Here is a 14,071-nt window from a genome sequence, read left to right on the forward strand (position 1 = left end):
AAACTAAGTATAATCACCATAGTCCTCTCACACATCCTATCTAGTCGTTGGGTGCAAGAGAATGACTGGGACTGACGTAGAGGGGAGGAGCTATATGCAGCTCTGCTGGGTGAATCCTCTTGCATTTCCTGTTGGGGAGGAGTTATATCCCAGAAGTAATGATGACCCGTGGACTGATCACACATAACAGAAGAAAAGTGTTTTTTTTTCCATTTTTCCTCATATTTTATAAAAATTTTTAATAGTAAATTATAAGATATGATGAAAATAACTATCTTTAAAAAATCCATTTAAAGTGAATGTCAATATTGATGCTAAAGTGCCCGTTTTTTAAAAATTCGATTAAAAACAGGGGCACTTTAATTCATCAAAATTTACATTTCACTCCTGTTGAGAGAGAAAAAAAAACAAAAAACCTTACCTTTTAATCTTGACAGCAGCTCCAGCTTCCTCTGGCCGTTGCAAGCCATTTCTGACGTCAGAAATGATGGATTGGTCATTCTCCAATAACGGCTTCCCCCCTGGGGGAATCAGTGTCTGATTCAACGCCGTGATTGGAGGAAGCCAGATTCCTCATTTTAGACCCAGGAAGAGGCTTTGCGACGGGTGGAGGAAGCTGGAGCTGCTGTCAAGATTAAAAAAGGTACTTTTTTTTTTCCCACAAGAGTGAAATGTAAATTTGATGAATTAAAGTGCCCTTGTTTTTAATCAAATTTTTAAAAACCAGACACTTCAGCATCAAAATTGACATTTACTTTAATGGCGAGAAAAAAGGTATATAATATGTGTGGGTACAGTAAATGAGTAAGAGTTAAGTTAGAGCTAAACTCAAACACCACAAAAATTTTAAAAAAATTTAAATAAAATTTAAAAATAGCCTTGGTCCCAAACGGACAGAAAATTGAAAAGTGCTGTGGTCATTATGGGGTTAACAGAATTTCATGTTTGCATAACTGTGTGGTCCTTAAGATTCTTCTCCACTTGCCAGAACTTAAAATTAATATTAAAAAAAAAAAAAACATGAACCAGTCTGTACAGAAAAATTGCAATAATTTATTTAAACGCAAAACAAATATTGCACATCAACATTTGAAAACAGCACAACATACAAATGAACAAACTCACATTTAAAATATTTACAGTAATGTACAACATTTTAGATTTTTTTTTATGACAAATCCATTTTCTGTTTTAATAAATAAGAATTTATAAATGCTGTATAACAGCAAGATTATCAGTTCAAACCCAAAACCATTTTGCATGGAAATTTTTAAAGTTTTTTTTTAAATTACCAGTGAGGGAAAAAAAAAAAAAAAAGTTTTAAAACTGGACAATAAGTTTTTTTTATTATTATTATTAAAAGGGTAAAAATGTGCTACAGAGTTATCACACATTTTATTTCTTCATAAAGAAATATAAAACTATTAAAAGATAACTAAATAAAAATGTATATATAAAATTTTAAAGTTTAAGAATTATTTCTCAGGAAATTTCCATTAAACAGTCCATGGTTTAACTTTCTCTCCCCCCCTAAGGTTTACAGTCTTTTTAAATTGTGTTTGCTTTTTCTGCTACCAGGAAGAGGTTCTGACAAATATCTTTGACCCTGAGATTTGCTAGATCTACAACTTTCAGAGTAGTGGTAGTTGCATAAGCAAATTGTGCAAAAGTCCCATTTACAACTGTCCCGAGTGCACTGAGCTCGATGAAGGTAAGAATCATACTTGGCAGGAGACCCACATGCCGTACAAACTTTAAGACTCTCATCATTCTTTAACGTTTTCGCAATCTGCACAGAAAGAAATTAAATCATTAGAATAAATAAGTTGCTGAATGGATTAATATATGAAGAATAAAAAAGGACACTGCACAAACAAATGGTTAAATGTTAAAGGGTCATTATAATGAAAATGATTAAGTGATGTAATTTGTTAGAGCATGTAATTTTAACACTGGCTACCTTACAACTGTGTTTACCCCCTGCAATAGCTTAAACACATAGGTAAAGCATCAACCAGGACCAGCAGCTCACTGCTGCCCAATTAGCATTAGTCATGCAACTAGCACTGCCGACTGGGACACAATCTGCTGCGATTGAGCAGTTGCAGGGTCTCCAGTTTTAAAAATGTCATGCTCTTACAAATAGGAACACAGCACATACATGAATGACTAGAAATATTTGTGTACAAAATTTAACAGTTCACCAGCAAAAGTACACAAAAAAACAAACACACAAACTTTTCAGGTCCCACACTCCACAGAAGAAGTCAAGTTCCGCAATTTATGTACGCTGCAAAACCCTTTTAAGTGAATGTAAATTTTGATGCTAAAGTGCCAGGCTTTTAAAAATTTGATTAACGGGGGCACTTTAATTCATCAAAATTTACATTTCACTCCTGTTGTGAAAAAACAAAACCTTACCTTTTAATCTTGACAGCAGCTCCAGCTTCCTCCACCCGTTGCAAAGCCTCTTCCTGGGTCTAAAAGGAGGAATCCGGCTTCCTCCAATCACAGCGTTGAATCAGAAACAGATTCCCCCGGGGGGAGCCGTGATTGGAGGATGACCTATCCATCATTTCTGACAACAGAAATGGCTTGCGATGACCGGGGGAAGCAGGAGCGGCTGTTAAGTTTAAAAGGTAAGTGAAATGTAAATGAATTAAAGTGCCCCTGTTTTTAATCAAATTTTTAAAAAACGGGCGCTTAAGCATCAAAATTTACATTCACTTTAAAAAGGGGCAATTAGTCTAAATCAATAAATGTGCAATTGTAGTATTGCTTATGGAAGAGTAAAAACATTTTGTACTTATACCTTGTTTGCTGCTATTTTTCTATAGTCAAATCCCACCCACTACTATTTTAAGGAGTCAGTCTAGACTCACATTTGGACATGACAGGTATTGCCACTGTCATTGTATTAAAGGGACAGTCAAGTTAAAAAAAAAAACCTCATGCTTCAAATAAAGCATGTCATTTTAAACAACTTTCCAATTTACATTTATCACCAATTTTGCTTTATTCTCTTGGTATTCTTAGTTGAAAGGTAAACCTAGAAAGCTTCATATGATCATTTCTAAGCCCTTGAGGCCGCCTCTAATCACATGCTTTATTTGCTTTTCACAACAGGGGAGAGCTAGTTCATGTAAACCATATACATAACATTGTTATTGCGCCTGTGATTGAGACACACTGCACTAATTGGCTACAATGAAAGTCGATCGATAATAAATAAAATGTCATGTGATCAGGGGGCTGTGCAAAACTGGGGAATGGGTAATAAAGGGATTATCTATCTTTTAAAAACAAAAATTCTGGTGTTGACTGTCCCTTTAACAAAATCTCAGTTGTGTGACCAGCAGAAAACAGATGAGAAACTGCAAGTTAGTGACAGAACTGAGGCAAGATTATGCTTGCAAACTATGCTGTGTGCTCTTTCAGTTATCAAGACTGGAAAATCTACAATTCTCAGATTTCTTGTTTAAATATACACATTTAAAGTGCCATAAAACATGTTGAGATCTGTGCATATCTTAAAAGGGCTAATTAAACAAAAATAGTTTGCACAAAAAATGTGTTTAATAATTGCTGCCAAGTATTTTAAAATAATTTTCAAAAATAAGCCAATTTAGTTACATAGCCATGCTGTCTGGAGTAGTCTGATCCACCCTCCTTATCAGTGTTTAGCACCAGAAATACAGGCATTGTATTTCAACTGAGTTCACATCAGCTTATTTGCTTCTAGGTATGCTCCAGCAAATAATGTGTTAAAGTCTTGCATTCTACCAAATCAAAGGTAGATATAGATGCAGCCATAAAAAGTGTGTGGTTGGGGGGCACTGCAGTATAAGCTTGCAGGTAAAAGTACATATTATATTTTAATCTATCCCAACTTGTTTTATGTCCCCTGTAAAGGACTAGTAAATACAGTAGATTGCATAACCAGCAAAAGCAGGATATAGACAATGCAATAGCACTTCAAATTAGTAGATTTTTTTCTAACAAATTTTTAAGTGATGTCTATTTCCACTACCCCTGTACCATGAGACATCAATCAGCCAACAGAATGTAAACAGCTCTAAATGTACTGCTACTAACCTCATTAAATTCCAGGTGCCTGCTGTGCAAGTTTTTATTTTGCTTATTTGTCTTCTTTTTAGAAAAACAGCACACTGAACTGGCTACTTTTTGTACAGAGGCAAGAGGAACTCTGAATAGTGAAACTTCACGGGTGGCAGCACTGGGGGTTAATTTTGCTTCCTTATCCTGTTCAAGAAAAAAGAAAACTTTGTTCAGCGAATACAATAAGCTAGTGGGGAGGTTCAGCTAATACAACACGCTAGAGGGGGAAAAAAAACACACAAAAAAAACAGTTTAATAGATGCTGATGTTTTACCGTTATCTCATGAGATTTCAGTGAAATCTCATAAGATTTTATAGGAAACTTCCATAAACTGACAGAGATTGCCTCTAGAGGCACACATACTTGCAAGTCCTGGGACAAGCATCCTGATTTTACACATAGACATTATCTAGTCTGCATTACTTTCAAGTTATTCAGCATTTGGGTATCATGTCCCTTTAAGAAGGTGTCACAATTACCCAGACACTCGCCTGTTTTGTTGCGCTAGAGCAGTGGACTGCATTGTACAAGAAACCTATGGTGAAATGTCAAATTTCACTGTATGATGCAACATCGCAAGTTACGAGTACAGGCGGATACGTTCACTACTATCAACCTCCAGGCATAGTAAATTGTGCCCAGTCATACAGGGACATCCTTCACATTTTTTTTTTATTGGGGGGGGGGGGGGGGGCGCACACCAAAACACTTACAAGAAGTTCCTTCAATGCAACACTATAAGTTTGGTAAGCCAAGCGGTCCTTATGCAAGATCTTTTTCCATGTAGTGCTCACCCGTATGACACTGAAAGAAACAAGAAAATAGAATTAGAGACTGAGTAGATGCAGTTGTATATATTAGCTGTCACATTTTGTATAATTATTCGCAAAAAATTCTAAGTAATGTGATGGACAAAAAGGTAAAACAAAAAATGTTGAAGTTAAAGGGACAGTAAAATCAATATTAAACTTTCTTAAAGTGATGGTAAATCCTAGCATTTGTGAAACGCTAGGATTTACCATTGGAACAAAAAGGGGACTTTCACTCATAAAGTATAAAATACTTCATGCTCCAAGTTCCTTTATTTGTATGAAGCATTCGCTGTGCTAAGTGCCTTAGACAGCCCACAGCAGAACGCTATTTTGCTGAGAGGTGACGTTTCCACCTCTTAGCATATAGCCGTGCGGCTCAGCTGATGCCAAGCCGAATAGCCCGCACGGCTATTGGCTAAGATGGAAACGTCACCTCTCAGCAAGAGCATTCTGTCGTGGGCTGCGTGAGGAGCTCAGTGCTGCGAACGCTTCATACAAATAAAGGAACTTGGACATTAAGTATTTTATACTTCATGACTGAAAGTCCCCTTTATTCGTTCCAATGGTAAATCCTAGTGTTTCACAAATACTAGGATTTACCATTACTTTAATTCAGTTAGGAGCATGTGATCTTAAACAACCTTTCTAATTTACTTTGTTCTCTTGATATCCTGCGTTAAGAGTAAAGCTGGGCTTATAGAAGTTCAGCAGCATGTATTTAAAAGTCCATGGCAGCAGTTTTGTATCTATGTATATAACATTGCTATAAAAAACAATGTTGCAAACTATTGACAGATGACTAGACACATATGCAAATAACAAGAGGACGGAGTAAAATTAATAAAATGTAAATTGGAAGGTTAAATTTTCATGTTCTGTTTTTAGCCATATGGCAGCAGTGTTTGCAACAATGTTTATAGCAATGTTATACATAGTTGCAAACTCTGCTGCCATAGAATGCTAGACATGTGCAAACTCATAAGCGCTCATCAGCCTACCTAATTTTTCCCTTCAAAGCAGTGCTTGACAAATCTGTTTAAAAATTAGGAGCCAGAAAGAATATATATTGATATATGGAGAATAACCCATAAAGTTAGGAGCCAGGGGCAAAATTCTAGGGAGCCAGTGGCTCCCAGGCTCCTGGGTTTGTCAAGCCCTGCTTTAAAGCATACCAACAGAAATAAGCAAAATTGCTAATTAAAGTCATTGGAATATTTAATTTCATGATCCATCTATATATGTAAATTTTGACTTTACTGTCCTCAAGCCATTGGAAAAATGTTAATGTGCACATCCACACAAATTTTTGCCACTGGAGCATGGGACTCTGGGTAATATGTAAATGTGCTTCACAATTTTACTTCTAGTACTGTTTTGTTTAAACAAGGATTCCCTAATGCTATTGCAGCATGGTGAAGCTCATTCACATATCCCTACCCAGAATCCCCAGCTTCTGCGGGAACACCGACTATATTTGCATAAAAAAAAAATTAAAAAAAAAAATTGTATTAATTACATGCTCTAATTTGTTAGATTATGTAAATTGAACACAAGCCACACTGTAACTGAGCTCAAATCCTTTTTCGGGGGTTAAATACATAAACTAAGCCTTGTCAGACACATAGAATTACAGGCCTCAAGCACAAAATGGCACTAACATAATCAGCAGTAGCATAGCATGATCATGTTTCCAGAATAGGCTTAAACATAACAAATGCAAAATAATTCACTGTATACTAACTTAAAGCGATGGTAAACCCAAGCCGACCCTCCGCCCGCAACTCCTGCTTTCTTTAACAGAACAATGACAAATCCAACTTCCTCTAATCGTTGTGCGCCCCCTTTGGCGTCCAGCTCGTGAGGCACACAATGATTGGAGGAAGCTGGATCGTTCGATATGCAAATGAAAGCAGGAGCTGCAGGCGGAGTATCGGCGTAATATTTACCAGAATGCAAAAGTATTATAAAAAACAAGTGTCTTTGTAAAGTTTAATGAATGAAAGTGCCCCTGCTTTTTTTTTTAAAGAGTATTTTAAGACACCGGGCACTTACTCATTAAACTTAACATTCACTTTTAAAGTGAATGTCAATTTTGATGCTAAAGTGCCCGATTTTTCAAAATTCGATTAAAAACAGGGGCACTTTAATTCATTAAAATTTACTTTTCACTCCTGTTGTGAAGATTAAAATGTAATTTTTTTTTCTCAGCAGCTCCAGCTTCCTCCATCCGTTGGAAAGCCTCTTCCTGGGTCTAAAATGAGGAATCTGGCTTCCTCCAATCACGGCATTGAATCAGACACTGATTCCCCCAGGGGGGGAAGCCGTGATTGGAGGATGATCTATCCATAATTTCTGACGTCAGAAATGGCTTGCAACGACCGGAAGAAGCTGGAGCTGCTGTCAAGATTAAAAGGTAAGTTTTTTTTTCACAACAGGAGTGAAATGTAAATTTTGATGAATTAAAGTGCCCCTGTTTTTAATCGAATTTTTAAAAACCGGGCACTTTAGCATCAAAATTGACATTCACTTTAAACTCACCCTATCTGAAAGGCAAGTATATCACTAATTCACTGCGCTTTCTTCAACAAGGTGACGTTTCCACCTCTAGACCAATAGCCGTGCGTGTCAACTGACATCCTAGTACGGCTATTGGTCTAGAGGTGGAAGAGTCACCTCATTGGAGAAGAAAATAAAAGGAGAAGGTGGCACTCAAATACAAAACAATCCTTTATTACAAAGCAACATTTCGGGGGTCCTGCCCTTTCTCAAGCTGAGCTTGAGAAAGGGGCAGGAGCCCCGAAAAGTTGCTCTGTAATAAAGGATTGCTTTGTATTTGAGTGCCACCTTCTCCTTGATTTTCTTCATATAGTTCTTGGACTGCTGGAGGGAAGCCTGGAAGGTGATAAGCACCTACTACGGATGACAATTATATCCTCTACTTTGGTGATGTGCTGACCCTGTGTGTTTTTTATACCTCATTGGAGAAGAGCACTGTGCGGCCGGAGCCACTGAGTTGGCAAAATACTTGCCTTACAGATAGGGTGAGTAACAGTGTTTTTTAGGAAACGATGACAGAAACTAATGTTTATTTTTAGTAATGGTAAATCCTAGCATTTGTTATACGCTTGGATTTACCATAAATTTAATGAATGTTCCTAGGATTATTGTCTGCTTCTCCAAAAAAGGCAAGCTTGGCTATTGAAAAACTGCAGTAAACAAAATGTTGATTTGTTAAAATAATTTTGACTTCTTTTCTAGCAAGACAAAAGAAAGGTCTTTAAATACAATGAGCAGCATTAAGGACACTCACTTTATTAAATCTTTTGCACTGAGGTGTCTCAAAATTTTTGTCAGCAAATGCTTAAAGTCCTTTTGGAAAAGCTCTCCAAGGATATCAAATTTTTCCAATCCCATATTTTTGCCAATGAGGTACTCAAGCCTAAAACTTTCTCGAGAAACAACATCATCCCAGTCAATTTTTTGTCTCCTTTTTGCACTCTTCTTCAAGGTAGAGCACACTACTTCTTCAAAATGAAGTGCAGGTAATAATTTGGAAGAGGTAGTTTGGAGCGGTCTTTGGTTATGTGAAGAGAAACTCTTTGGTGTGTCAGAAAAAGGTTCCTCTACTATGATGCTGTCATATTCATCTTGGTATGGAGAATCACCCTGCAGTATTGAAGAATAACCACTGTCTTGCAAACCACTACACTCAACATCTTGTGTATCAGCGTCCTCAAGCCTCTTCAGAAGATTCTCCTTATTGTATTTAGGTCTAGCCTCTGTATTGCCGTCATCGTGTTTTGGAGCTAAATTACCGATACTGCCATCCGGTAAAAAATCTTGTGTCATTTCACAACCTTTGCATGGGCTTTGCTCATATTTGACCGGGCTAACGGCAAGCTTCAGATTTACAGAGTTCAGTTTAGTAGGAGACATCTTTGCTTGGTCAGGATTACTTTTAATACCACACTTCATTGTGACAGACTTGCAGCGCAATTCTATTTAAAAGCCTGAAAGAACAAAAAAAAAAAAAAAAAAAAATACAATATAGTGAGTAGAGGTATTAATAGGAATAGCTAAAATTGTATAATATGGGGGTTGGGAAACAAATAGATTAATTCTCATTAGAAAAACCACATTATACAAGTTATTTAATTATTTACACATTAACAATGTTTAAGTGAAGGTCCATTTTGATGAAATAGTGCCCGGTTTTTAATAAACCTGTGAATGGAGGAGGCCTGATTCGTCATTTCTGACGTCTGCAGAGGCTTCTGATGGCTGGGGGAAATCGCTGGAGCGGCATTCAGGATTAAAAGGTAAGTTTTTGAAGAAAACAGTGAAATGTAAATTTTGATGAATTAAAGTGCCCTTGTTTTTAATAGGTTTATTAAAAACCAGGCACTAATTCATCAAAGTGGACTTTCACGTTAATGGTTTTTATATGTTCTACATACTTAAAGTGAATATAAATTTTGATGCTAAAGTGTCCGTTTTTTAAAAATTCGATTAAAAACAGGGGCACTTTAATTCTTCAAAATTTACATTTCATTCATGTTAAAAAATACTTACCTTTTAATCTTGACAGCAGCTCCAGCTTCCTTCACCCGTCGCAAAGCCTCTTCCTGGGTCTAAAATGAGGAATCCGGCTTCCTCCAATCACGGCGTTGAATCAGACATGGATTCCCCCCGGGGGGAAGCCGTGATTGGAGGATGACCTAGCCCTCATTTTTGATATCAGAAATGGCTTGTGACGACAGGAGGAAGCTGGAGCTGCTGTCAAGATTAAGAGGTATTTTTTCACAACACGAGTGAAATGTAAATATTGATGAATTAAAGTGCTCTTGTTTTTAAATTGACTTTTTAAAAACCCGGCACTTTAGCATAAAAATTTACATTCACTTTAATTTTGAATAGGATGTCTACTGCAGGGAACTCTTTTCTAATAATATTCTAGAATTTAACATGGATGGTAGATTGTTTTTTTTGTTTTTTAGAAAATGTTATTTGTAACAAATAATTGTATTTGTATATGACACATAGTATCATGTCAAACCACTAGGGGCAAGCAATGTTTCTAAGAACAAACAGCAAGAAGGAGTAAATAAAACAAGTGTCCAAAAAGAGCACTTGGGGCCACAGTGCAAACCTCCCACAATCTGCAATCAGATCACATCTGCCATCACTGCATGTAATTCTAGGTGTGTGCAACATAGTTTTTGTTTTTTTAATTATTACCATAAATAAGTTTTTTATTTTATTTAAAATAGAGTCTTAAGATGTGTTCACCAGCCCTGCAAGTGTGTGTGGTGGTGGGGTGCAATCTGTCTCTCATCTAAAGAAACACCAGAGAACAATAAATGCGGGGAACAAACTTGAATGACCTATATAATGTTCAATGTCTTTATGCAGTGTGTGTGTATATATATATATATATATATATATATATATATATATATATATATATATATATATATATATGTATGTGTAGAGGGGGGATGGGGCAGACAATACTTTGGGGGAAAAACGCATCATTTCCTGCAATAATTATAGAATATAATTGGTTTTAAAAAGACAAAATAACGTTTTAAACTGTTAGTTGAGAATTAACTACAATTGTCTTAAATAAATTAATGTTAGATATAACCATCCCCCACTGACTGCTTCCCTCCTGCGCCATTTTTGTTTCTTAAATGCGAAAATTCAGCTTTAAATTCCCCATTAACGTTTATAAAAACCACTTCACAGTAAAGATAAAATATTTTTCTACTGTTGTGTGCAATTAATAGTATTTTTATTATTTGCTAAAATGTGCTACAGACTCTGTTAGTCGCCTCCCCTCCGCCCATAACATAGTACAGGGTGCACTTTTGGCGGGTGAGGCTTCTTATCGATTAAATATTGTCGGGTCAGAATCAGTAAATTTAGTCTTATAATAAGTTTATGAAGTGCCCCGCAAATGCACAATATACCCATAAGGAAATAAAAGTGTAAGACCAAACAAAAGGCAGAGCAGAGGGTGGTTATTGTCTACCATACGAGTAGCCATATTGTGAGGTCTCAGGGCAATCAGAAATAAAAAAACAAACAAGATAAATAATAAAATATAACACGGAGTTACATGGATCAGAATTTATAAATTCAAGTATCATAAGGTTCAAATAATAATAAAAAACTGGTGTTAACTGCAGCAATATTTACCATTACTTTAGTGACTTAGCTTCCCTCCTTTTCATCAACTTAATCTTACAGTACTATTATCCATAGATCCACTCCAAACGTATTTAAAACAAACCATGTTCACCATTCAGTCCTAAACGGTTTCTATATAACCATATTTAAACATAAACAACCGGACTTACTGTACTCAAGGATCAGTTCCCTCTCTTGGATGTGGGTTTAGATCTACTGATCGATCCCAAAAATTGACCCGATTAATATTCCATAAAAAATAAATTATCTTTCTAAAAGCAGGTTTTTTTTTTTTTTGTTTCTAAATCTAAAACGGATCTTTACAGGTCTCCCCGTTACCTATTATTATTATATGACATAGGGAGCCAGGACTACTGCTTGTCAAGCAAATGGCGCCAGCGAACTGTTCAAGCAACTTTTTTTCAGGTTTGAATTTGGTGTCTAAAATGTGCCAGCCAATAGGAACGCGCGTGACGTCACGCGGCAGGAGAAGTTTAAAGCTCCGTGCAGCCGCTCCATGCGACTCCGCCCAGAACAGTGTGTGATAGAGAGCGTGACACGTCCTCTGTGAGAGACGTCAGGAATTCACATACAGATGTTAAAACTAAAACAAATTCACTTGCTGTGTGTTATGATTCCAATTCAATTGAAAAAGTGCAGTTGATGCTATTCTGAAGAAACTGGAATTATATATGCGAGTGGCTTATTGCATTATTGAATAAAAAATGTAGGCAACGCATTTTTTGTGCAACATTATTGCAAATTTTGCACATACTGGTCACTGGTTTTATTTCTGTAATATGTGTTCTAAATCATGGTAGGAATTTGTCTGGAAGCCAATTGTTTCCCTACCTCTCATCTTGCAAACTAGAGTTCAGTGGTAGGAAATAGCTGAATGCAAAAACATAATTAATTATAAATCTGTCACTTGGCAGAAAATGCTATAACTGTTGCACTGTGCACATATTTGTTTTAATACATCAAAACATATTGTACACAAATAAAATACATATATTATGTAATCAATTCCCAATTAAAGGAGAATTATAATAGACAAATTACAAGCTCGAATGTGTTCACCAAAGATATTGGCCAAATTCTGCTGTCTGGCTATAACGTGCATATGTAAATCCACAAAGGAGGATCAGCACAAACACACAAATGTCCTTTATCTGGTGCAACTCCTGTGAGACCCCCCTCATTGGGTCCCAGTGATAATATGCAAAAACACACACAGAGGTGGCACTCAAGTAGGTAACTTTTGGCTCCAACATTCAGCCTGGAGCCTAAACTCAAAATTTAATTTCCCCATCAAATGTTTAAACCCCTTCGTGACCAGACCACTTTTCCATTTGTTGACCAGTGTTGTGTCGAATCAGGGGATCTATCAAAATCGGGAATCGGCAATTCCCAGAACCCCGCCCACACATCTCTAGTATGCTAACACTATAAGTATAGGTGATATATTTAAATATGCTCTTTTAATAATGACTTATAAACGCTGCCATATGCCGCTTTATATAGTAAGTACGAAATACACGGCTAATAAATACCCTGCCTCGTACGTGACAAGCTGTCACAAATACTACTTATTAGCCGTGTATTTCGTACTTACTATATAAAGTGGCATATGGTAGCGTTTATATGTCATTATTAAAGGATTACTTTCTGTTATAATTTTTAAGCTAAACAACTAACATATTAAAGTTAATAAACATTAATTAAAACCTACTGACCTATATTTTCTCCAAAACGAAGTTTCATAACGTTCTAAAAGTTATATCTTTTATTCGCCGATGATGTCACGTTATCCTGCCCACTATTTTCAGCACTGCATGTTCAAAATACTTAAACCAATAACTTTTGTGTTTAAAGCGCCATTTTGAAACCTAGGTATTGTAAACGGATTGGTACAGAGCAAAGGATACCCACGGAGTGGGTTTGGAAAACAATTAAATTTGCAGACAAGATTTCAGATATACGGTAGAGATATGTTAATGAAATGCTATTGATAAAAAGCGTATATGGGGTAGTTAGTTAGTAACAGGCATAGAAAATATTTACTTACAGTGGCCCTTTAAAAGAGCATATTTAAATATATCACCTATACTTATTGTGTTAGCATAGTGTTAGCATACTAGAGATGTGTGGGCGGGGTTCCGGGAATTGCCGATTCCTGATTTTGATAGATCCCCAGATTCGACACAACACCGTCTGGGACCAAGGCTATTTTTGCATTTCTGCAGTGTTTGTGTTTATCTGTAATTTTCCTCTTACTCATTTACTGTACCCACACATATTATATACCATGTTTCTTGTCATTAAATTGACTTTCTAAAGATACAATTATTTTCATCATATCTTATAATTTACTATACATTTTGTTATAAAATATGAGGAAAAAATGGAAAAAACACACTTATTCTAACTTTAACCCCCAAAATCTGTTACACATCTACAACCACCAAAAAACACCCATGCTAAATAGTTTCTAAATTTTGTCCTGAGTTTATAAATACCCAATGTTTACATGTTCTTTGCTTTTTTTTGCAAGTTAGAGGGCAATAAATACAAGTAGCACTTTGCTATTTCCAAACCACTTTTTTTTTTCAAAATTAGCGATAGTTACTTTGGAACACTGATATCTGTCAGGAATCTCTGAATATCCCTTGACATATATACATATTTTTTTATAAGACATCCCAAAGTATTGATCTAGGCCCATTTTGGTATATTTCATGCCACCATTTCCCCGCCAAATGCAATCAAATAAAAAAAATTGTTCACTTTTTCCCAATTTGTTTTACAAACTTTAGGTTTCTCACTGAAATTATTTACAAACAGCTTGTGCAATTATGGCACAAATGGTTGTAAATGCTTCTCTGGGTTCCCCTTTGTTCAGAAATAGCAGACATATATGGCTTTGGTGTTGCTTTTTGGTAATTAG

At 36.1% G+C, this 14,071-nt stretch overlaps 1 protein-coding gene across 1 annotated transcript; it reads right to left on the minus strand.

The window, feature by feature from the left end:
* Positions 1 to 1,308: 1,308 nt before the first annotated feature.
* On the minus strand, positions 1,309 to 11,528 carry FBXO5 (F-box protein 5). The gene is made up of 5 exons (XM_053709271.1): positions 11,295 to 11,528; positions 8,243 to 8,942; positions 4,834 to 4,924; positions 4,096 to 4,263; positions 1,309 to 1,789 (listed from the first exon to the last, which is right to left on the minus strand). The coding sequence occupies exons 2-5, from the start codon at positions 8,905 to 8,907 to the stop codon at positions 1,538 to 1,540; spliced, it is 1,176 nt and encodes a 391-aa protein (XP_053565246.1). The 5' UTR covers positions 8,908 to 8,942; positions 11,295 to 11,528; the 3' UTR covers positions 1,309 to 1,537.
* Positions 11,529 to 14,071: the final 2,543 nt, after the last annotated feature.

This window comes from Bombina bombina, chromosome 4, assembly GCF_027579735.1.
Source record: "Bombina bombina isolate aBomBom1 chromosome 4, aBomBom1.pri, whole genome shotgun sequence".
NCBI lineage: Eukaryota > Metazoa > Chordata > Amphibia > Anura > Bombinatoridae > Bombina > Bombina bombina.

What these genes read in the sequence shown, in the direction of transcription:
- FBXO5 (XM_053709271.1), bottom strand. Translation starts at nt 8,907, where the DNA reads ATGAAGTGTGGTATTAAAAGTAATCCTGACCAAGCAAAGATGTCTCCT. An exon ending in TTGCATTGAAGGAACTTCTT is followed by an intron (nt 4,264 to 4,833) that starts GTAAGTGTTTTG and finishes TTTCTTGAACAG; the next exon opens with GATAAGGAAGCAAAATTAAC. An exon ending in GGCACCTGGAATTTAATGAG is followed by an intron (nt 1,790 to 4,095) that starts GTTAGTAGCAGT and finishes CTTTCTGTGCAG; the next exon opens with ATTGCGAAAACGTTAAAGAA.